This window comes from Penicillium taxi, assembly GCF_028828555.1.
Source record: "Penicillium taxi strain IBT 34144 chromosome Unknown utg000004l_segment0_segment0, whole genome shotgun sequence".
Lineage (NCBI taxonomy): Eukaryota > Fungi > Ascomycota > Eurotiomycetes > Eurotiales > Aspergillaceae > Penicillium > Penicillium taxi.
In genome coordinates, this window is record NW_026643206.1 from 3,087,830 (window position 1) to 3,107,884 (window position 20,055).

Here is a 20,055-nt window from a genome sequence, read left to right on the forward strand (position 1 = left end):
GCCTCTGATCCCTTCGCCTTCCTAGGTTGCCCAAGTTACTTCTTCTCAACAGGATACTTTTGCAAGCTCTCATACCACTGCACCGTGGACCCAATCATAAAAGCCCACGATCCCCAAAAGGTAGCAAGACACGCCTGGTAATCGATACCAGATGAACTGGACACCGGCCCCAGCGCACCGCAAAGAGTAAATCCAACACCGCCAATGAAGTTCCAAACTCCAATATGCCAACCCAGGACATTAAAGGCTGGTATATACCACTTCTTCTGTGTTTCCAGAGTGAAGAGTAAGCCGCTTATAACAAAGCCGACTCCGCCTACTATCTGAGGAACCCAGTATATTCCATCTGTCAGGCCTTGACTCATATGATTGATGATTCCTGGCAGACCTGTGAATCCCGCAATCCAGAAGATAGTCGCAGCTAAAAACTGAATTAAGGACGCCAGAAATCCTAACTCGTGCATATAGTGTGTTCGGAGGTCATACAGCGAAGGCCACCAGCAGAAAGATTTTCCTTCTGGCAGCGGCGTCGCATACCCAGTGGCTATATCATGCGAGAGACGGTGATCCAGCTTACCAGTTCCCATTAGGTTTTTGGTGTTGGCGTGGTGGTGCTGACACGCGTCTACGCGTGTCAATGACACCTGCGACTCAGGGTCTTGTACTTCTCCACCTTTCAACTCTGTTTCTAAGGCCCAGCCAAAACATCCGCTTTGATTAGCATTGACTGCCTCGAGCAGGAGTAGTACACTTCCTATTTCGAAAACCGTCGCGCCTATAAATGCGGTGATTCCTCCGCCCTGGAGTTCCTCGCCGGCAAACTCGGATCTGGGATCCTGTAGCGGTAACCACACGAAGAAGGCATTAATGATCCAGATCACGGAGCCTATGGTGAATATTGTTGCTACTAGGTACGATACATCCCAGTATGGGCAATATGTGGCCATGCGAAGGATGCTATTAGTTACAGCCTTGTATGTCGACGTCAGAGGAGGGGTGTTCTTCGTCTGTGGGTGATCGTAGTCCACTCGCAGGACATGGCGTCCTTTGCGATTATCACGGGATCGCCAAACATGTTCGATTTTGGTGGGTCTTTGGTGATCTGGCTGGGTCTCTTTTTCAGTCTCGGTCTTGGCTTTAGCGGGTCTGTACCGAGCCACAGTGGGGTTTAAGAATGGTAGAGCACCGGAAACATGACTGCGTTGTAATTCTAGGTTGGGATTATTTTCGAGTGGCCCTCTGCCTGCTCTGAAGTGATCGTTTCGAGGCATTGTAGTATGGATTGTTATGATGCAGAAAACCCTGGAACAAGGAAGCGGCATTACGTCGGTAACTCCTTACTATTGACTAGTCCTAACACTGATTAGTACTCAGTGGAGACTAGAGGCTCTTCGATCTAAGATTCGATTGCAGGTGATGTAATTCACCAGTTCTAGTTTCAATTATGTCAATATTGAATGTCGTAGTGTCATACTTATTCCATGGCCACATTTGACAATTCATGCTCGGTAATACGGATTCCAAGTCCGATGGTAGAGTACTGTAGTAGATATCTCTGCTACTATTCTGTATAATATATTCTCAAGGCTCATCTCAATTAATAGAATAAAATCAAAGTTCAATAGTACAGTATATCCTAGTCCTAATCCAGTCAATTTCGAATCGTCAAAATCCGAAAGCGGAAAGGGTCTTTTTTATGATGCAATTGCGGTGAAGGAGATCCGCATGACGACGTCATTCACCTTCTCTATCTTCAATCTTCATTCCCTTAACTTCATTCTCTTCTTGCCATCAGTTTCAGTTCCGTCGTTTTCATTACCCACCAGATATAATGGCCACTGCGCAGATGTCTGGAAGGTCTGCCAGATTGGCTGACGACGGTAAGTTCTTGATCCCCTTCTGTTCTTCTTTCTCCACTAACTATGGATTAGCCGCGACTGCTGCACTCTATGCGACACATCCCCGAAGAACTGTCTCTGTTCGCGACGCAACCCCTAGAAAAAGTCCCTTCAGTTCGTCAACCCACTTTCCGAGAATTTCAACGCTTTCTAATATCCGCTCTCTCAACTTAGATGCCGGTCTCGATCTGAGCCATGCCTCTGCGGCTTCAGCGATCGCCCACGCAAATCAAAAATCGGTAGAAACTTGGCGCCCAGGACGACTGCCCGACGCTGAAAGAGCAGCTTGGTGTGTCAAAGATTTCACCCCGCCAGTGGCGACTCAGCCCAGTCCTCAATATAGCGCCGAGGGTCTGGGGGCCGCTATCATCGCGGTCCGCGAACAGAGGACCATGAACCAATCGCCGTTACAAGATGTCTCAAAGCAAAACCAATTACAAGACAAGGCGCGCCGCGCAGCAACCGGTGCTTACACGACTCGACGCAGGGCCGACTCAGCCTCAAGTGAACTAGTTCGCCCGTCAGATTCCCATTACGCTCTTTCTGCCGCCAGTGCCTCCCACAAGATGAAGATCGAAAATGACGACCCCCTCGATCACCTCGACAGCGCGATGGAAGCTAGCCGAATTCGTCACATTGCCAACGCCAACGTCCAGCTTTACACTTCGGCTCCTCCCGTGGCAGTTGAGGTAGAGGAGCGCAATAAGAGAAATTCCCTGCGCGCAGCAGCCATCGTGATGGCCAGGGATATGTACAGCCCCGGTACTGAAAGCGAACCACGCAATCCGGCACCCGTTTATGCAGCTAAGCGAGGCCAGGACCGGTTACAAAAGCGCATGACCATAAGTGGCACAGAGGGGATCACAGCCCACCGAGCGATGACCTTGCAGAAGGCTGCGCAAAAACGAGCTTCAGTAAAATTAGCACAAATGAGAAACGAGAATGTTGAGCTCCAGGAGTATTACGGTACTGCGCGCCCGCAGTCGCCATCGCAACGAAAACGCTTGAGCTTTCGGCGAAGAACGTACAGTGCTGCAGATGCGACCCACGCGGATGCGGATACAGAAAACTCGAGAGCGATCCGGAGTCAAATGACAGTTCTGCAGTCGAGATTGAATCAAGTGGACGATCAACGTGTCAAAGATCGCGAGATGCTTATGGCAGTCGCACAACGCAATGTGACCCAGACGATGCAGAACATGGAGATTCAGATCTACAACGATACCGGCCGTCCTTCACAGGCCATCCAGAAGGAGTGGGACGAGGCGGCAAAAGAGCGAATCCGACAAGAAGCCCAGTTTTTGGAAAACAACGCTGTTCGCGATCGCAGAAATCAAGTCAGTATTGGTGCGCAGCAGTACATGGAGATGGCCGACGTCGAAGCCGTCGCCCGTTCACGTCTACAGCCCACACTCGACGAAATCACCGATCAAGCTGAACAACGTCGAGCTCGGGATCTCGAGAACCGTCTCAATGCAGAGGAGAAGCAGAGACAGGCTGCCATAGATAAAGAGCGTGAAGCTTCCCTGAAAGGTGCAAAAAAGAAAACGAAAGATAAAAACAAAGACAAGGGTATGTCAAACGTTTCCCCTCCCCCTAATTTGAATGTGAGCTAACAAAGCAACGGGTTCAGAGAAGCGCATGAGCATTATGGGACTCAAAGCATTATTGATGCGGAAGAAGGAGAAGCGAGCACCCAAAGAGGAGATCGAGACGGAAAGTGTCCAAGAGGACTCGGTCTGGGAGACACCGCCAGTTGAGACACCAGTTGAGACACCAGTTGTTGAACATACAGCGACAGTTCCAGAGGTGAGGGTAGCTGAAGCCACACCCGTCATGACGCCGGCAGCAGAGAGTCCCGTGGTTCAACCTCAAGAGCTTGTTGAGGAGACAGATATCTATTCGACCCCGCCGAGAGACGAAGCTCGTCTACCCACCAACGTGTCTCTGGAAGAGATTCTGAACGAGGAGCCGACGGCTGTTCCATCAAATAGGATGACTGCTGCCCGCGTTGGAGCCATTTCCCCCTCGTTTTCGGACCATTTCAGCGATTGTCAAAGCATCGGGCGTCATACAGTCCCACGAGATGCTGCGGCTCAGGGTAGCAGAATCTCATTCCTGCACACCACCAAGCCAATAACCAGCCCCAAGTCCGATTCAAAGCTCAAAACCTGGTTCCGTGATCGATTGAGTCGTCGTATCAGCAGTCCAGTGCCCCTGTATCCACACCAACCTGGCCCAGACTTCGAAAACGATAGCGAAGTTGGATTCTCTGGTGGTGCTGCCTTGGCAGGGCGAAATTCCTTCCATGGACATCCGATCTGTCTTGACGAGAAGAAGTCCCAATCCGATGCTTCTCTAACTAGTTTCTCGCCCGAGTCGAAGCGAAATTCCAAACACCGTCTTCGCCAGTCCTTCATGAAAAGAGTTTCTCCCAATCCGGGAGACGAGGCCGATGCTGCTGAAATTCCCGCTGAAGTCTCCGCTGGTATCCCTGCCGATATCCCTGCTGATTACCGTCGAGCCTCTGCCGTCTCTAGTTCGAAGGAATTTGAAACAAGTATCCATCGGGGTGAACTGCGTGATAATGCTGTCGGACATGGCCTTCCTGCTCCTCCCCTTATTGGGGAGACCGCTAGTACAAAGAGTGGTCGTGAGTCTCGATTCTCTGAGGACATCTCTTAGTTCTTCTTGCTAGTTTCTCAATATTATTATTCTTTGCTGGTGGGGGGTTGTATTCGGTTGCTTTGGCGTTGGTGGAGTGAATTGAAGTTTGGCCTGTAAATTCAGATTCCAATGTGTAACGATATCTCTTATTTTAATATTACATAAAAACTGTGCATATCCTACAAGTAAGCAACATCAGCAAATCTACAAGTACGTGGTAAAGTGGTAAGACATGGATCTGGAGATCACCCCGATGCAACAACAACATTGTTCAAAAGTACTGATTAAGCACTTTAGCAAATGGATAGTTAATAAGCGAGTTCTCAGCCCTTATCTTAATAGCCCGTAGATAATAAAAATAAAAAAAGGCATACTAACTACCATAATTGTGTACTCCGTACTAATATATTACCAAGTGGATCAACGGAACAAAGCTCAGACCAAAATCAATCCACGTTCCTGCCCAACGTCACTGTCACTTCTACCCATATTTTCAACGGTTCGTCTCCACAACATACAACTATGCCGCGTCAATCCAGTATCGATCTAGACTCGCCTGAACGCCCCTTTGATAATATTATCAACTTCCGTGATGTCGCTCAGTCCATTAACAAGTTCTGTGGTGAACAGTGCGTGGCCCCATATCCCCCGGGTTTTCCCTTTTCTGACGTATTAATAGGATCCTGAGAGAAGGTGTGATCTATCGAAGTGCAAGGGTATATCATATACAACCTGAAACAGAAGAAAGAAGACATACTAATTCCTTCTACTCCGTCCAGCTGGATGATGCCTCAGAACGAGATAAACGCCGCCTTACAGATGAACTGCACATCGCCACAGTTGTCGATCTACGATCGCAGTATGTTTTATTTTTTCTATTTCTTTCTAATTCTACAACGAATCTATCTTTTGAATCTTGAATCTCTTAAATAACTCCTTTCTCTCCACCCCCCATAGGACGGAACATCTGATGGGAACCCGTAAACGGCGCGCGGAAAATGCTGGTTCGACAGAGAATATCGACCTGAACGGCTCTATACCAATCGCAGACGAACATCTTCTTCAAATTCCGGACTGTCATCGTGCCCTTATAAGCTTGACGGGAAAGGCTTTTGAACGCGCTTTATTATGGAAATTGGACTGGGCTACTTATATGTAAATTTCGTTTACACCCCCTCACTGGTTCGTACTTATGTCATCTAATGCGGATTTTTTCATGCATAGGAAAGTCATCATTATGGTCGCGACGGGTTATAGGGCTGATGCGGTTCGCCTCGTTGGTGAACAGGTTATGCAACCGCGTGGTCTAACGGGTTTGGCTAAGGATACTCTGGATGCGAGTACTGCTGAGATTCGTGCTTTCTTTGAGCTTCTAGCGCGTGACGAGTCATATCCCCTCCTCGTACACTGTACCCAGGGCAAGGATCGGACTGGGTTGGTTATCTTGATGATACTGCTTTTACTGGAGAAGGTTCCGACAGCTGCGATCATGGATGATTATGTTCGGTCTGAGCTGGAGTTAGTCCCTGAGTTTGAGGAGCGCATGAAGGAAATCCGCCTTCTTGGTCTTGGGAAAGAATATACGCGCTGTCCACCGGGCTTTGTGGATGCTACGACCGAATATTTGAATGCCAAATATGGGGGCGTTGTTGGGTATTTGGATGGGATTGGGATTAATGCCGAGATGCAAGAGCACATTCGGCGGAAACTTTTGCTTTGATTTGCCAAGTTCTCAGATGGTGGGCATTTACAAGAGTTTTCTGTACTTGATATGGGATTATGTAGATATACGATAATGAAGTGATGGAGTGGTCATGAAGTTGGAACAGCAAAATCAAAACGATAAAGAATCGCAATATAATGTACAGGTACCGTATATATGTTCAAGACAAAACACGAAACTGTAATTCGTTAAAAGGTATCAAATCACTCCAAAAAACCTAAGAAATGATATCGTTATAGCATAAAACCCATGAGTACCCAGGTCTATCCCAGGTAAAATTAAATTAGAGAGCATTTTTTAAACGCGAGAACCCCGGTAGAAATTGGGACCAGTCGAGTCGTGGGTTAGAGGCTGTTCAAGAGAAGTGTGATGGGGTTCAATGTAATCATCCATGCCGCGCTTCTCACCCTGAGGAAGGTGTCTCCGGGTCCGAACAGACGGCAGCAGATCAACGACGAAAGATAGGATATAGCCTGTGAAGACAAAGGCAATGACCCATTCAAGAATGGCACTGGCGTTCCTCTTCTCGGCGCGCTTCATGCAGACTGCAAATCCAATGGCTAGGGCAATCTCGATTATAATGAAGGCGACCTTGATCCAGAAGCTGACTAGAAGGCAGCGGTGTTGGGCGCGGTAGAAGATTCCAATGCGGAGGTACTCGGCGCAAATGAAAATTGCGCTGATAAGGTAGGCGGCCATGAACATGATCAGGAAGCCATCGTGTAGGCGAGGGTAATGGCGTGTGTCGAAGCAGGACAGCAGAATCAGACCCAGTGCACCAGCGATTGAGAAGAAGATGGACAGGCAGGCGCAGGCTTTGTCGAGGATGCCTTTGTTAGGAAGGAGCTGGCCAGCATGTCGAAGCCATCGCTCTGAAAGAAAGGCAAGATCGAGGAATACAACTGTGATGACACTGCCAGTGATGAACAATGGCTTAAGCCCTTCAGCGCCTACATCGGAGATGTATCTAAAAAACACTCCGTCAGCTGTGTTTCGTCTCAATGATATCTGCAGAACATACGCTATAGTTTGTCCTTCGCTCATGTTTGAGTAAACGGGTTCGCCTTCCCTGGCCCATACGGCAATCATGGCTATTAACATGGCTATTATTCGATTAGAACCATTTTCAGAGTACCTAGTTAGATACATTAATTCATTCTTTTTTCTTACCTAGCCACATGGAAGCCGAAACGACCGGGAAAACCCAGAATGATATAATCCACATGTTGTGTATCAAGTGTATTCCGACGAAAACTCAAGTGTACCTAGGCAATATTTTCACGTTCTCACGTCGGGCTTTCGAGATAAAATCGGTATATGGGGCTAAATTAGAGGAGATGCACTGAATCTGCTACCTATATTATATGCGTATATTAGTTACAACCCCTGCCGCGCGATGCCGGTAGCGCCAATGCCCGTACATGTACTAAGTACATTGTGGCTGGTTTCTTAGGGCAAAAGTAATGTGAAATGGCTTACCAAGATAGGGTTGATTTTCCAAAGACGTCACGCGACCTCTGGTTATAAAGGAAAAATGAAAATATTATTGGTGTACTCGTTTATAGTATATCCAAGGTTTTGAGGTTCTGGTGGCGTTCGGTGGAATCCAGGTACGTATACTGGAATGGAGAATTAAAAAGAACCTCACCAGGAGAGTAAGTACGGAGTATGAAGTACGGAGTAGTGTAGGAGTAAATGGCAGTGGTAGCAACAGCAGGAGCAGGAGGAATGTCCCTTCAGTCCTTTAATGAAAGAAATTGCCAAATCGACGTCATCGAGTTCCAAGTTCTTCTTACGGATCAACGGCATAACTGGATCCACTCTTACATACATCATCCCGTTGATTACGTACACCGATCTACACCCAGTGATATGGTTTACACTTCATGACTAGTACGACTTGAACAACTTAAAATTAGCAGGATCTATAATACTCGGGGTTCCTATCTATCCGAACGCCGTAAGAAATAATCAGACTATAGAGTAAACCACTTGGCACTCATTTTTACTTGCCACTGCGAGTGCCGGCCTTGCGTCTGTGAAGACCAGGGTTGGCGCGCTGAGCCACATTCACCACTTGAACCTCGTCTTCATCTTCGTCATCCTCGTTATCATCTTCATAGTCCTCGTCATCTCCCTCTATGTCGTCTTCATCCTCATCTTCATCTTCCTCACTGCCTTCACTCTCCTCACTAGACACATCTGTTTCAAACTTCGATATGGCATTGACACCGCGCGTTGGCACGGAACGACGCCTGTCTATAGATAGCTGCGGTGAGGTGACAGCCGTGGGGTAGTTGCCCCGGTTCTGGGGCCCCACGCGAAGATCTGTGGGCAGCTGTGGCTGGTATGGAAGTGGTTCTGGCATTAGGGTTTTTGGAATGTGCATCGAGGTATACGGTGAAACCCAAGTCGGATCATCCGGTAAGGGCCGTACGTAAGTCGGAGGTTGATGCCCGTAGATAGGAGAGGGCTGAGGCATCGACTGTGGGCGACTATTGGGAGTCATACGCTCAGAAAAGGCTTGGTAAGAGGCCCGGTGTGGTGAATTAGAATTGGTGTTGGAATTCGAGTGTGAACGTAGCGACTGCATAGTAGGAGTGCGTGTTCGATTTGAGGATGAAGAGCTGGAGGGATGACTGGCAGCAATACCCTGGTTCCAACTTGTGTCGGGTGCAAAATGTGGATAGGGCCCAAACATTTGTTCGGGCACAGGCATAGGCACAGGTGCGACTCGCCGAAATGATGCTGGTCGTGCGCTTTTCTGCTTGTTGCGCCGGGTAGTCCCCTGAGTCATCTCCTGGTCGTCCGTCTGCTGGCGCTTCCTCTCCAAAGCAGCCAGCTCGCGCTGCGATAGCCGCACGTTGTTCTTGCCCATCATCTGCGCGCGACGAATGCGCGCCAATGCATCATCCACCAATTGATCCTCTTTATCTTGCATGGCCAGCTGAACCGCATATGCCACAACACTGTCCTGATGATTGTAAAGATCAAATTCACCTCCACCTACTGATTCCTCGTCGTCTTCGTCTTCTTCGTCGTAGTTTCGCCGGCGTGGCGCCCGCCCTTCGTATTCCAACTGTCTCATGTAGGCAGCGCGACCATTCCGCATAATCTCCCGTCCGTAGGCATCTTCGTCACGCTCAATTTCCTCCACTCGTCCATCCTCCTCCCATCCCCTGGGTTTTCTCCCCATTCGTTCCCCCGGTGGTCTTCCCCATCGGGGCGTACTAAAAGGAGCTCGCGGCCGACCACCTAGACCGCCTCCTCGGAAAAAGCATTCTCAATTGGTTTATCCATCATAGCAGCGTGGCCGAAGACGGTCACGCCAGTGGCACCAATCAGCCACAACGCAGTCGCGAAAGGCGAAGCGATGATGCCTAGCGGAACTCCAACGCACAGCAGACCCGTGTAAAGTTGCGAAGTATTGAAGCTACGGAATCCCAGGTGCAGATCTCGACCATCCAGCTTGGAGATTCCCCAGAGGCCAGCCGTCACAAAGATGATGACGAAGAGCAGAAGGGGGTTGGTCAACAAGCTGTAGATGCTGAGCATCACAAAAACGACGGCATAGTTGCTCGAGAAGTGAGACAGATTGTAGTTGACACGACTCTGCACTTCACCAAAGTTGGCAGGCTTGGACAGGCGCTTCAAGTCGAGGAACTCAGAGACCGGACGAAGGTTCGAGAAACGGGTGCTCAGCGACTGGCTGCGAATGTTGTTGAAGCGGTCGCCGAAACGCGAGGTAATCGCATCAATGGGAATTCGAATAGCCATGATGTAGTAATGTAGATGAACAGGGTTGAGAGGAAGAAGAGGGTGAAGAGTAAGAGAGGGGAGAGTGGATGTTAAGACGTAACTGAAGAGGGAAAGATGCCAAGTCTACAGAAAGGCAGAAGGACAAGAAGGCTAAAGGGCTGAAGGGTGAAGGGGGGTGACTTTGGCCCCTTTTGATATTAGTCAAACACCAAACACACCCTTTTCATTTAGTCTCAAACAGTATTTAGCTCAAGTACTCTTGTGAAGGGCCCAGTGAGTGTTCCCCGTTTGCGGGAAAACCCTACCGCATCCGATCGAGTAAATACAGAAAGAAAAGAATGAAGGGAAAGTGCATATTATATACAAAAAGCTATATTTATTTTCCCCTCACTTCAGCTAAAATTAGTCTCGACTCTTTCCAAGTATTTCTGCAGTTTGGGCTGCAGTGGACATGATTATGGCAACTTTTGACCGCCTTTTGATCTTGAGGCTTTCTTCCCCATTCGGCCACCTTTGTTAGTTAATCCGCAACACCAAATATGAAGTTCGCCGTTTTATTGTTGCTCGTCTTCGTGGGCCTTGTCGCTGCTTGGACTAAAGAAGGTGATTATGGATTTTACCCCTGATCTCTACTCAATCGCTAAATTACCAGACTTTGAGATATTTCGTCTTCGAGATGAGTTGGCCCTATTGGAAGGTGCCAATGTCACTTTCTACAGTAAGTCAATCAATTCTTCACAGCTTCAAGGCAATTGTTCTAACGGCCCTTTTCTCTCTCTGCTTGCTAGACTTCCTCGGTGTTCGCTCCAATGCCAATCAGGACCAAATCGTGAAAGCCCATCGACAGAAGTCGCGCACTCTCCACCCGGACAAGGTTGAACGGGCATTTGTCGCCAATTTTGCCAAGGATAAGAGCAATTCTAAGTCTAATCAACCGGGCGTCCATGTCTCCTCTGGTCCGTCCAGAAAACAGATCAACGCCGCGATTAAGGAGGCCACCGACCGCTACGCACTCCTGACCTCGATTGTCAATGTCCTTAAGAGTTCTGGCCGTGAACGCTACAACCACTTCTTGAAGAATGGATTCCCCAAGTGGAAGGGCACTGGATACTACTACTCTCGTTTCCGTCCCGGTCTGGGCACAGTGCTCCTGGGTCTGTTCGTCGTTTTCGGCGGTGGTGCCCACTACGGTGCTTTGATCCTGAGCTGGAGACGTCAGCGCGAGTTTGTGGACCGATACATTCGTCAGGCTCGTCGGGCTGCTTGGGGCAATGAGAGAGGTCCTCGGGGAATTCCAGGCATCGACACCCCTCCTGTCCCCGCCCCTGCCCCGGAAGCTGATGATGCGGGAGCAATGGCTATGAACCGTCGTCAGAAGCGTATGATGGACAAGGAAAACCGGAAGCCAAAGAAGGGCGGTCGGGCTGCTGGTCGTGCATCAGGTACTTCCACTCCCGTTGGTACTTCCACTCCCGAGCCTATGTCCACTGGCGAGAGGAAACGTGTCCAGGCTGAAAATGGCAAGGTCATGATTGTTGACTCGGTCGGTAATGTCTTCTTGGAGGAGGATGATGATAATGGCGTGCGTCAAGAGTTCTTGCTCGATGTTGATCAGATTCACCGTCCCACCATCCGTGACACAGCCCTGTGCAGGTTCCCTATTTGGTGCTTTAACACTACGGCTGGTCGTATCCTCGGCACTTCTGAAGAGGAATTCCTGGATGAATTAGACGAAGCAGAGGAGACTGAAGAACTTGCCGAGGAAATCGCCGAGACTACCGAGACTTCGAAGCGAAGCTCAACCCGAAGACGCCAGAAGCGCTCCCAGCGATCATAAAAACATCATGAAATTTGGGGGATCATGACTATATTGGACAAATACGCTGGCCAATAAGTAATTACCTTCTTAATGTATCAAAAGTTGAATAGAACAAATGGACGGGAAAAGATAAATAATAACACTTGGTCCGTACTCCGTACTAATGAACGCCATAACCCTGTCGACGTCGATCACATACCCACACTATTACAAGGACCATGTACATGCAGCATGATGCAGGCCAGTTAGAGTCGAACACACAGACCTCCAATGCAGCAAGTTTCACCGTCGGGCACCGCTACTTGACCGACCTCTAGCATTTAAGGATGTGAAAGCCCCGGAAAAATACAGTCCTGAGTTCTCAATATTCCATTCAAACTGTAAAAGACATGCTTTTATGGGATAAAAAGAGGTGAGCCGCCGGTACATGTCATGTTAACAAATCCAAAAAAAACAGAAACAGAAACAGAGAGAGAGAGAGAGAGAGAGAGAGAGAGAGAGAGAGAGAGAGAGAGAGAGAGAGAGAAAGAGAGAGAGAAAGAGAGAGAGAGAGAGAGACATGTATATCATCAGTCATTAAAAGAATTGGGGTGAACGGGTATCATCGGGATATCTAGAGGAACATCTTAGCCAGACTCATCAGGCTGTTGACGTTGTCCGACATTCCCCCATGCTCAAACTCTCCCATTCTACGAGCACCAGCGCTGGCACCGAGAGCACTGGACACTCCGTGAGGCAATCGCAGTCCAACCATCGCAAGAAGCTTGGGGAGGACTCCGCTCGTAAGAAGCGGCACTATCACCAGCAAGAATACCTTCATGGGATGCTGGCGGGCGTAACGCCAGATCTGGCGGAATAGCTTCTTGATGGAGTGGATCAGGCGCTGTACAAAGCCCTCGCGTGGCCGAGCTCGTCGTGATGAAGAGGAGAAGCTGGAGAAGACCGATCGAGTCGGACTGGCTCGACCTCCTCCACGGCCAAGGTTGAAGATAGAGGGCGCCGAGTTTCGATAGTGGTTGGACGAGTACACTGATGACTTGGTAGAGTATTTCGACTTGCGAGTCGGGGAACTAGTCCGACGGCGTACTGAAGAGGACCTTGAAGGACCGTTGAACCATCCCATTGTTGTTATTGTGCGGGTTTTTTCTCTGTGCGTGCTCACTTGTATGTGCGGGGTTGCTTTCAGTAGCAAAACACAGCCCAATCTGAGACCAAGTTGCTAAACTGTCACAATCTCGAGAGATATTTTCCTCGACGTATAATGTCCTGCTAAGATATTTGCTCTTGAGTGTGACAGGCAGAATTTGACAGGCGAAAGGCAAATGCAGGTCAGCCAGCCAGCCACTAGGAGCTGCAGATGGACAAATTGTTAGGTCTAGCTCCGCTGCGTACTTCGATGCGCTTTAAAGTGGGGAAAATGCACAAACTAAGATCGATATGGAGCAACTGCCAACAACTGCCAACAAGAAACAATTAATAATAGAAGAAAGGGGCTTTAATTCCGGTGGCTGGTCAGAGCCCCTGAGAAACATTGTCTTGACCTGTTCGACACCTGATCTCCAAGGTGTCATTCTGTCACATGTAAATTACTGCCTTAGGCATTTATAGTTACGTCACTTCAATAAACTCGATTCATTCTACCTCAAGATGTTTCAGTACTCTGTGTTGTTCATACCAAGTCATACGACTACTACTAACATGTCAAGTAAGTTACTGAGCTTCGATTCCCTTAGCAAACTTGATGCTAATAGCTTCTACCACAGAGAGTCAAGATTACTGCAAGTCCCTCCATACCATAAGAGAGATTTACTCCTAACTCTAGGCTACAGACAAGGTTCTCGGAATCTCTAAAGATGCCACTCAGCAGCAGATCCGTACCGCATACAAAAGGTTCGATCTTTTCATGCCGAAGTACTGTACGAGACTGATCAACTCCACAGGGAGTCATTAAAATCCCACCCAGATAGAGTCCCTGCAGACTCTCCCGAACGACCTGCTAGAACGCGAAAATTCCAGGATATTAACGACGCTTATTATACCCTCTCTGACCCAAACCGCCGACGGGAATATGACACTACTCGCGCATACGAACAAGCCGAAGAGGAAGTCAACGACGATGTACCTCATGGCGGTGCTGGAGGTTTCCCATGGTCGACCTTTGGATTTGGTAATGGCGGTGATCATGAAGAGCGCAATTCTCATCAGTTTGGCTCTGTATTTGAGGAAATGTTACGCGAAGAGGGTTTGGCTGAGGATGGGGGGAATGGTCGAACCCGCCCTACGTCGCGATTCTGGTCTGTTGTTGGTGGTATGAGTGGGGGTGCACTAGGATTCATTGTAGGCAACTTTCCTGGAGCAGTTGCAGGAGCAGTGGCGGGTAACCGTCTAGGCGCTGTTCGTGATGCCAAGGGGAAAAGTGTCTATGAAGTTTTCTTGGACCTTCCACAGCCAGATCGGACAACTCTCTTGAGTGAATTGGCGACGAAGATGTTTCAGTCTGCAATGGGACACTAAATTTTCGGTTAAATACGAACTGAATATTTGTAATTTATGAGAATTATTGTACATTTTTCCTGTAATAATTTACATGAGTATGGTGTAATATAAGTTCGAGATCTATTAGATCAACTCTTATCGATAAGTGCTTGATGCACGCTTTCCGAGTCGGAGTACATTTTTTCAACGTCAAACACCTCTAATAATGAGTCCTAGAGTCTTAAGCCCTACTCTTAATTGATATGTTTCTATTGGAAGTGTCGATCACTAAAATGGCCCTAGCATTCCGCTGTTCTAGATCACGCTAACCACCCCGCCGCACTCACCGCTTGCGGCCAAAAAAAGGGCCCCTCAATCTATTTATCCCCTGGTCCCTGTTGCTGTCATTTCTATTCTCCTTTTAACTCTACTCGACTTATCTTGAAATTACCTCTCACAATGGCCACAGCTGCAAGCGCATACCCTCTATTGGAGGCCCGTCCCCTTAAGGATACCATTGTTTTGTTTGATGTTGACGAGACCCTGACCAAGGCGAGACGTGTAGGTCGTAAAGATCTTCCTTCAATTGATACATACTAAGCTATTTCTCCCTCTCAGACTGTCACCCCCGAGATGCTCGATATTCTCTCCCGATTGCGCCAACAATGTGCTATCGGATACGTTCGTTTTGCCCCTTTCAGGTCTTCATCTTGGCCCTCTCTAACACTTCTCAGGTCGGCGGTTCCAACTTTGTGAAGCAGCAAGAGCAGCTTGGCTCTGCTACTGTTGATGTGCGATCGCTCTTTGATTTCTGCTTCCCCGAGAACGGCTTGACAGCCTTCCGCTTGGGCGAGGAGCTTGAAAGCACCAGCTTCATCCAATGGCTGGGTGAGGAGAAGTACCAGGCCCTGGCCGACTTCTCCCTTGGCTACATCTCAAAGCTCAAGCTTCCCAAGAAGCGCGGTACCTTTATTGAGTTCCGCAACGGCATGATCAACATCAGCCCTATTGGTCGTAATGCCAGTGTTGAGGAGCGGGATGAGTACGAGGCCTACGATAAGATTCACAATATCCGGAAGGATATGGTGGCGGCCCTAAAGAAGGAGTTCCCCGACTATGGCCTCACGTAAGTTATCGATGGTTGTTAATATTCACATGTGACGGATGATGCTGATCTGTAAACATAGCTTCTCTATCGGTGGCCAAATCTCTTTCGATGTCTTCCCCTCTGGATGGGATAAGACTTTTTGTCTACGACATGTTGAGGCTGAGAAGAACATCACTGGTGTTGAGTACAAGAAGATCCACTTCTTCGGTGACAAGTGCTTTGTAGGAGGTAACGACCATGAAATCTATACTGATTCCCGGACGATCGGCCACGAGGTCGATGGGCCTGATGATACAATGAAGCAGCTGAAGGAGATCTTTGGTCTTTAAAATATGCTATCAGAGAGGCGTCAAAAGAGGCGAAATTTGACAGTGTTACTGGAGAGAACTGTGACAACTTGTACGCATTTATTACTTAGAACACGCTAAAATTGGAGAACGACATATTACGAGACCATTTTTCAAATCAGAATAATTCGGATATCAACTAGATGTATAGCACCGTATATGGTCCACCGACCCACTTGAAGATTGATAACATTCTAATTCGACGCTGTGGCTCTTCCTCATCCTACCTTTTCGGAGACAATAAGGTAGGGATGGAAGTGGCACTTCAAATTATTTGAGAAAAATATCGGATGTATATAATAAAGAGTAGACACAATAACATCTCACGTCTAGACCACAACTTATAGTTCGTCAAGTTCTAAAAATATAAATTAGGTAAGAAAATGCGGTCATAGATGATCGGAAAGCCAAGGCGGGAAACTGTGATCTTTCCGGAATACTTTAGTCATCCTGATCTCGTTCTCCGTCAACATTTCAAGGCTATTCCTTAAATCATTTTTGAATAGCGATGGCGTCCCAGAAACATGTTGTGGAGGTGCCACGGAGCATTATCCCTCGTCTAACCTGGAACAGCTCATCGTCTTGGCCTGCCGTTTCCTCTCATAATTCCTCTCTCGCTATACGGCAACGGCATCAAGATCCTCGAGGCTGGAAGCCTATAAGTCGAGAAATCCACACTCTTAATGGCCCATATCAATCTTCCCGAAGTATATCTACTTCCATCCGAGACTCTCGCTACTCGAATGCCATCTCCCGACGAATCTACACACCGATCGCGACACGACCGTTGACCGAACCCCTCGGTAGCCCTATTCGCCACAATGGTGTATACGTCGCAGCGTTCAAGTCTGCACACCGTGCTTTCCGTGCAACACCATATCGTCCGCGCGACCATCACTTTGATACTTTGAAGTTTGTGAAGCGACTTCAAGCGGAGGGATTCAGCGAGGAACAAGCTGTGGCCATGATGCGAGTATTAAACGACATCATTCAAGAATCTATCCAAAATTTGACGCGAACTATGGTACTACGAGAAGGTAAGATACCTACCATTTCTAGTCGCATGTGGCCCTTTCTAAGATGACTGTGATAGACTCGGAGAGATCAACATATACTCAAAAAGTTGATTTTGCCAAACTCCGGTCTGAACTTTTAAATGCCGACTCAACTGAAGCTCAACTTACTCACTCGTCGCACGAGAAACTTGCAGCTGATCTTGCTAAGTTGAATTCACGTCTGCGCGATGAGATTGGAAGGACGCAAGCATCTGTTCGTCTAGATCTGAATCTCGAAAAGGGCCGAATTCGCGAAGAAGCCAATGGCCAGGAGATGCGCATCAAAGAGACGGAGACTCGCATTGAACAAGAAGTTGCTGGCTTGCGAGAGCGAGTTGAGGCGGTCAAATTCTCCACTCTACAGTGGCTCATGTATGAATCCCTGGCCCTCCATTCCATATCTGCGCATATCAAACTAACTTATTCCAAAGGGGTGTCTGTACCGGTACTTCTGCTTTGATTCTTGGTGCTTGGCGCCTGTTCATGTGAAGTGCTTTGTCTTGAAATTAGCGCATGCCTACGGAGTAATTTTAGATTTTATAAACCGCGGGATAACTGTCTCCGTTGGACATTTCTTTTTTGTAGATACCTCTCCCTTCTTTTCTATGTACAAAATTGATTTTAACAATATCCAAGTGTACAGAACTACGGGACCTTGGAATACACTCATTTCACCCCACAGAAGAATGGGCCGGAACTACTCCGGATGTCCGTTTGATTTCAAGTAATACGTACCTTTGATCAGCATCATAGATCCATATTATCTTGTAAGGTTCCGGGCACAGTTGTTGCTGATAGCTGATACGATGGCGGATCAATCCTATTAGATTCAAGCCTTAGAGATTAGTCGGCAAATGATCAAATAGTGAGTTTTACAAGTCATTGAACGAAGTACAGACTATTCTAACTGAAATCTCTAAGAGAGCCGAGACTAGAACGGGAGCTACACGGAGCTCCGATGGATATGCAGCTTCCCCTCACGCTTCTTTTTATCTTCAGGGGTAGATTCGACGACCTATCTCAGATATTGCATGCTTTAAGGGAAAAGAACGCTATTTACGTCTGATTGTGTTATCGCGAGTATTAGCAAATTCATCCCTAATGACCCCGTCGGTTTAAAAGCAGCAAGTCTCGCTGATCATCATCTGTTGTTGTCAGTTGGGGTTGTACTTCTATGGGCTACTGGATGTACTCTCACTCTCTGGATTCAACCATTATCATAAAAACCATCAAACTACACACTCTCTCTTTGCCAACTCTCTTTACTGAAACTCACTACATACTCGGAAAGCTGAAAATCGTGATATCTCCGTACATTGTTTCCATTAATATCAAGCCAAATCTGCTTTGAGTATAAAGAGCAGGTGGAAACTGATAGCTACCATGGGAATCTTCATCTTCTCTTTTGTCACTTTTGCCCTCCTTTGCTGTTGCAATCTTCCCTTCGTGTTATCTTCGTCCTATCAAGAAGTGTTCGAAGTATACCAGCCGGTTTCGTTTACATCTCATGGAGCCAAAGGCTGTAATAGGGATGTGCTTCTCATGAACCACACTTTTGGTTATAGTTATGGAGTTCCATACGTCGGTAAGAGATACTCAGTCGTTCCTGCTTGGAATCACACTGACGTCTACTTTTAGGAACCTATGAGCCACCGACATGTGAGTTCGATACTGTCCGAATTAACGTGACAGTGTCCTGTCGTGGCGTACAATATGATCGCCTGGCAATCATGTACCTGGGTGACATAGAAGTCTTTCGAACATCGACTGCCGAGCCAACGAAAACTGGTATCGAATATACATACATTAAAGAGATGTCACAGTACAACTCTCTCTGGAAAGAAGAGCAGAAGCTGATCTTTGATCTCGCCAACATTGTAAACGATGAATACACTGGGTCATGGAATGTGACGTTAACTGCTCACTTCTCCTATGAGAATAATGTGAAAACTGCCGACTCCATCCTGCCCATTTCTGCGCGAAAAGCAGCATCAAATTCATCCAGTTCATTTACAGTTCCCTCCGACAACACTACAGTCTCGTACAATATTCCAGATACGGTGTCGCGTGCTGTTGTAGCCATCTCTGGTTGTGGCCAATCCAAAGAGGAGTTCTGGTACCAGAATGTTTTCAACCAAGATAGCGAGGATTTCTCGGATACTGTGGGAGAGCTTTACGGGTACTCTCCTTTCCGGGAACTTCAACTGTATATTGATGGGACCCTTGCCGGTGTCGTCTGGCCATTCCCGATCATCTTCACTGGGGGTGTCGTCCCTGGATTCTGGCATCCTATCGTTGGCATTGACGCCTTTGATCTGCGAATGCCAGAGATTGACATTTCGCCATTTCTCCCGCTTCTTCAAGACAACAAAGAACATTCATTTGAGATCCGAGTCAGTGGCTTAGAGATTAATGCAGATGGAACCGCCACCCTATCCGGTACCGTTGAGTCATACTGGATTGTAACTGGAAACATCTTCCTCTACAGCACCAGCGAAAAGCGAGATAGTGAAGTTCATGATTGGCCAGATATTGAAGCACCTGAGCCCAAATTCACCGTTCTTCGAAATCTTGTGCAGAATGCTGACGGTGACAACGAAACTCTTTCCTACTCTGTTCTGGCGGAGAGGACATTCAGCGCAAAGTCCTCCAAATATTCCTGGTCCCAAAAGTTGTCCTACTCCAATTATGGATATCTCAATCAGGACGGATACAGTCAAGCTAATACGCAGCATACTTCGGGTGTGAACAAAATTGAGGAGCTTGGAAAGAACCCGTCAACTTATGAGACCAAGTTTAGCTACCCTCTGGTGGTCAACAACACATATGGCATCACGACAGATACATTCACTATTGATGGATGGCTGGAGCGGGGACTTGACATTGAGTCGTCAGGGGGGCTGGGTATCTCCCCCTACACATTTGTCTCCGGGCCTTCCAACCTTCACACGACCCAGTCTGGTGTTGCGACTTATATCTCGACTGATTCCGGTTCCAGCTCCAAGGGAACAAACATTGATAAATTCCAATCCACTGCGAATGGTGTGACATATTCCAGGTCTGTCAGCGCTGCAAATGGCTCGGTGATATCCGATACACAACCTAGGACTAAGGCACACTCTCTTAGTAGTATGAGTGGTATAGGAAGAGGTAGTGTGCGGAGTATGTTGGGTAGAGGACCTAGGCAGGCCTCTGATTAGAAAA

General features: G+C 47.8%; 12 protein-coding genes across 12 annotated transcripts; 7 read left to right on the forward strand and 5 right to left on the reverse strand.

The window, feature by feature from the left end:
• Nucleotides 1–35: 35 nt before the first annotated feature.
• Nucleotides 36–1,271, reverse strand: N7495_006072 (uncharacterized protein; the record flags this gene model as incomplete). The annotated part of the gene is made up of 1 exon (XM_057208723.1): nt 36–1,271. One exon carries the CDS (start codon nt 1,269–1,271, stop codon nt 36–38), a length of 1,236 nt encoding a protein of 411 aa, XP_057062497.1.
• Nucleotides 1,272–1,831: 560 nt separating this feature from the next.
• N7495_006073 (uncharacterized protein) lies at nt 1,832–4,583 on the forward strand (the record flags this gene model as incomplete). The annotated part of the gene is made up of 3 exons (XM_057208724.1): nt 1,832–1,880; nt 1,932–3,470; nt 3,532–4,583. The coding sequence occupies 3 exons, from the start codon at nt 1,832–1,834 to the stop codon at nt 4,581–4,583; spliced, it is 2,640 nt and encodes an 879-aa protein (XP_057062498.1).
• A 504-nt stretch (nt 4,584–5,087) lies between these two features.
• N7495_006074 (tyrosine-protein phosphatase) lies at nt 5,088–6,285 on the forward strand (the record flags this gene model as incomplete). Its single annotated transcript, XM_057208725.1, has 5 exons — nt 5,088–5,194; nt 5,245–5,281; nt 5,345–5,424; nt 5,523–5,720; nt 5,790–6,285. The coding sequence occupies 5 exons, from the start codon at nt 5,088–5,090 to the stop codon at nt 6,283–6,285; spliced, it is 918 nt and encodes a 305-aa protein (XP_057062499.1).
• Nucleotides 6,286–6,585: 300 nt separating this feature from the next.
• Nucleotides 6,586–7,513, reverse strand: N7495_006075 (Frag1/DRAM/Sfk1 family protein; the record flags this gene model as incomplete). The annotated part of the gene is made up of 3 exons (XM_057208726.1): nt 6,586–7,255; nt 7,310–7,391; nt 7,459–7,513. 3 exons carry the CDS (start codon nt 7,511–7,513, stop codon nt 6,586–6,588), a joined length of 807 nt encoding a protein of 268 aa, XP_057062500.1.
• Nucleotides 7,514–8,293: 780 nt separating this feature from the next.
• On the reverse strand, nt 8,294–9,484 carry N7495_006076 (uncharacterized protein; the record flags this gene model as incomplete). Its single annotated transcript, XM_057208727.1, has 1 exon — nt 8,294–9,484. The coding sequence occupies one exon, from the start codon at nt 9,482–9,484 to the stop codon at nt 8,294–8,296; it is 1,191 nt and encodes a 396-aa protein (XP_057062501.1).
• Nucleotides 9,485–9,543: 59 nt separating this feature from the next.
• On the reverse strand, nt 9,544–10,065 carry N7495_006077 (putative COPII vesicles protein Yip3; the record flags this gene model as incomplete). Its single annotated transcript, XM_057208728.1, has 1 exon — nt 9,544–10,065. One exon carries the CDS (start codon nt 10,063–10,065, stop codon nt 9,544–9,546), a length of 522 nt encoding a protein of 173 aa, XP_057062502.1.
• A 521-nt stretch (nt 10,066–10,586) lies between these two features.
• On the forward strand, nt 10,587–11,884 carry N7495_006078 (uncharacterized protein; the record flags this gene model as incomplete). Its single annotated transcript, XM_057208729.1, has 3 exons — nt 10,587–10,650; nt 10,700–10,765; nt 10,836–11,884. 3 exons carry the CDS (start codon nt 10,587–10,589, stop codon nt 11,882–11,884), a joined length of 1,179 nt encoding a protein of 392 aa, XP_057062503.1.
• A 595-nt stretch (nt 11,885–12,479) lies between these two features.
• N7495_006079 (uncharacterized protein) lies at nt 12,480–12,989 on the reverse strand (the record flags this gene model as incomplete). The annotated part of the gene is made up of 1 exon (XM_057208730.1): nt 12,480–12,989. One exon carries the CDS (start codon nt 12,987–12,989, stop codon nt 12,480–12,482), a length of 510 nt encoding a protein of 169 aa, XP_057062504.1.
• Nucleotides 12,990–13,564: 575 nt separating this feature from the next.
• N7495_006080 (putative DnaJ chaperone (Caj1)) lies at nt 13,565–14,380 on the forward strand (the record flags this gene model as incomplete). Its single annotated transcript, XM_057208731.1, has 3 exons — nt 13,565–13,571; nt 13,696–13,756; nt 13,807–14,380. 3 exons carry the CDS (start codon nt 13,565–13,567, stop codon nt 14,378–14,380), a joined length of 642 nt encoding a protein of 213 aa, XP_057062505.1.
• A 420-nt stretch (nt 14,381–14,800) lies between these two features.
• On the forward strand, nt 14,801–15,778 carry sec53 (phosphomannomutase SEC53; the record flags this gene model as incomplete). The annotated part of the gene is made up of 4 exons (XM_057208732.1): nt 14,801–14,902; nt 14,960–15,022; nt 15,076–15,467; nt 15,529–15,778. 4 exons carry the CDS (start codon nt 14,801–14,803, stop codon nt 15,776–15,778), a joined length of 807 nt encoding a protein of 268 aa, XP_057062506.1.
• Nucleotides 15,779–16,304: 526 nt separating this feature from the next.
• Nucleotides 16,305–17,340, forward strand: N7495_006082 (CCDC90 family protein; the record flags this gene model as incomplete). Its single annotated transcript, XM_057208733.1, has 3 exons — nt 16,305–16,833; nt 16,890–17,223; nt 17,283–17,340. 3 exons carry the CDS (start codon nt 16,305–16,307, stop codon nt 17,338–17,340), a joined length of 921 nt encoding a protein of 306 aa, XP_057062507.1.
• Nucleotides 17,341–18,234: 894 nt separating this feature from the next.
• N7495_006083 (uncharacterized protein) lies at nt 18,235–20,051 on the forward strand (the record flags this gene model as incomplete). Its single annotated transcript, XM_057208734.1, has 2 exons — nt 18,235–18,436; nt 18,490–20,051. 2 exons carry the CDS (start codon nt 18,235–18,237, stop codon nt 20,049–20,051), a joined length of 1,764 nt encoding a protein of 587 aa, XP_057062508.1.
• Nucleotides 20,052–20,055: the final 4 nt, after the last annotated feature.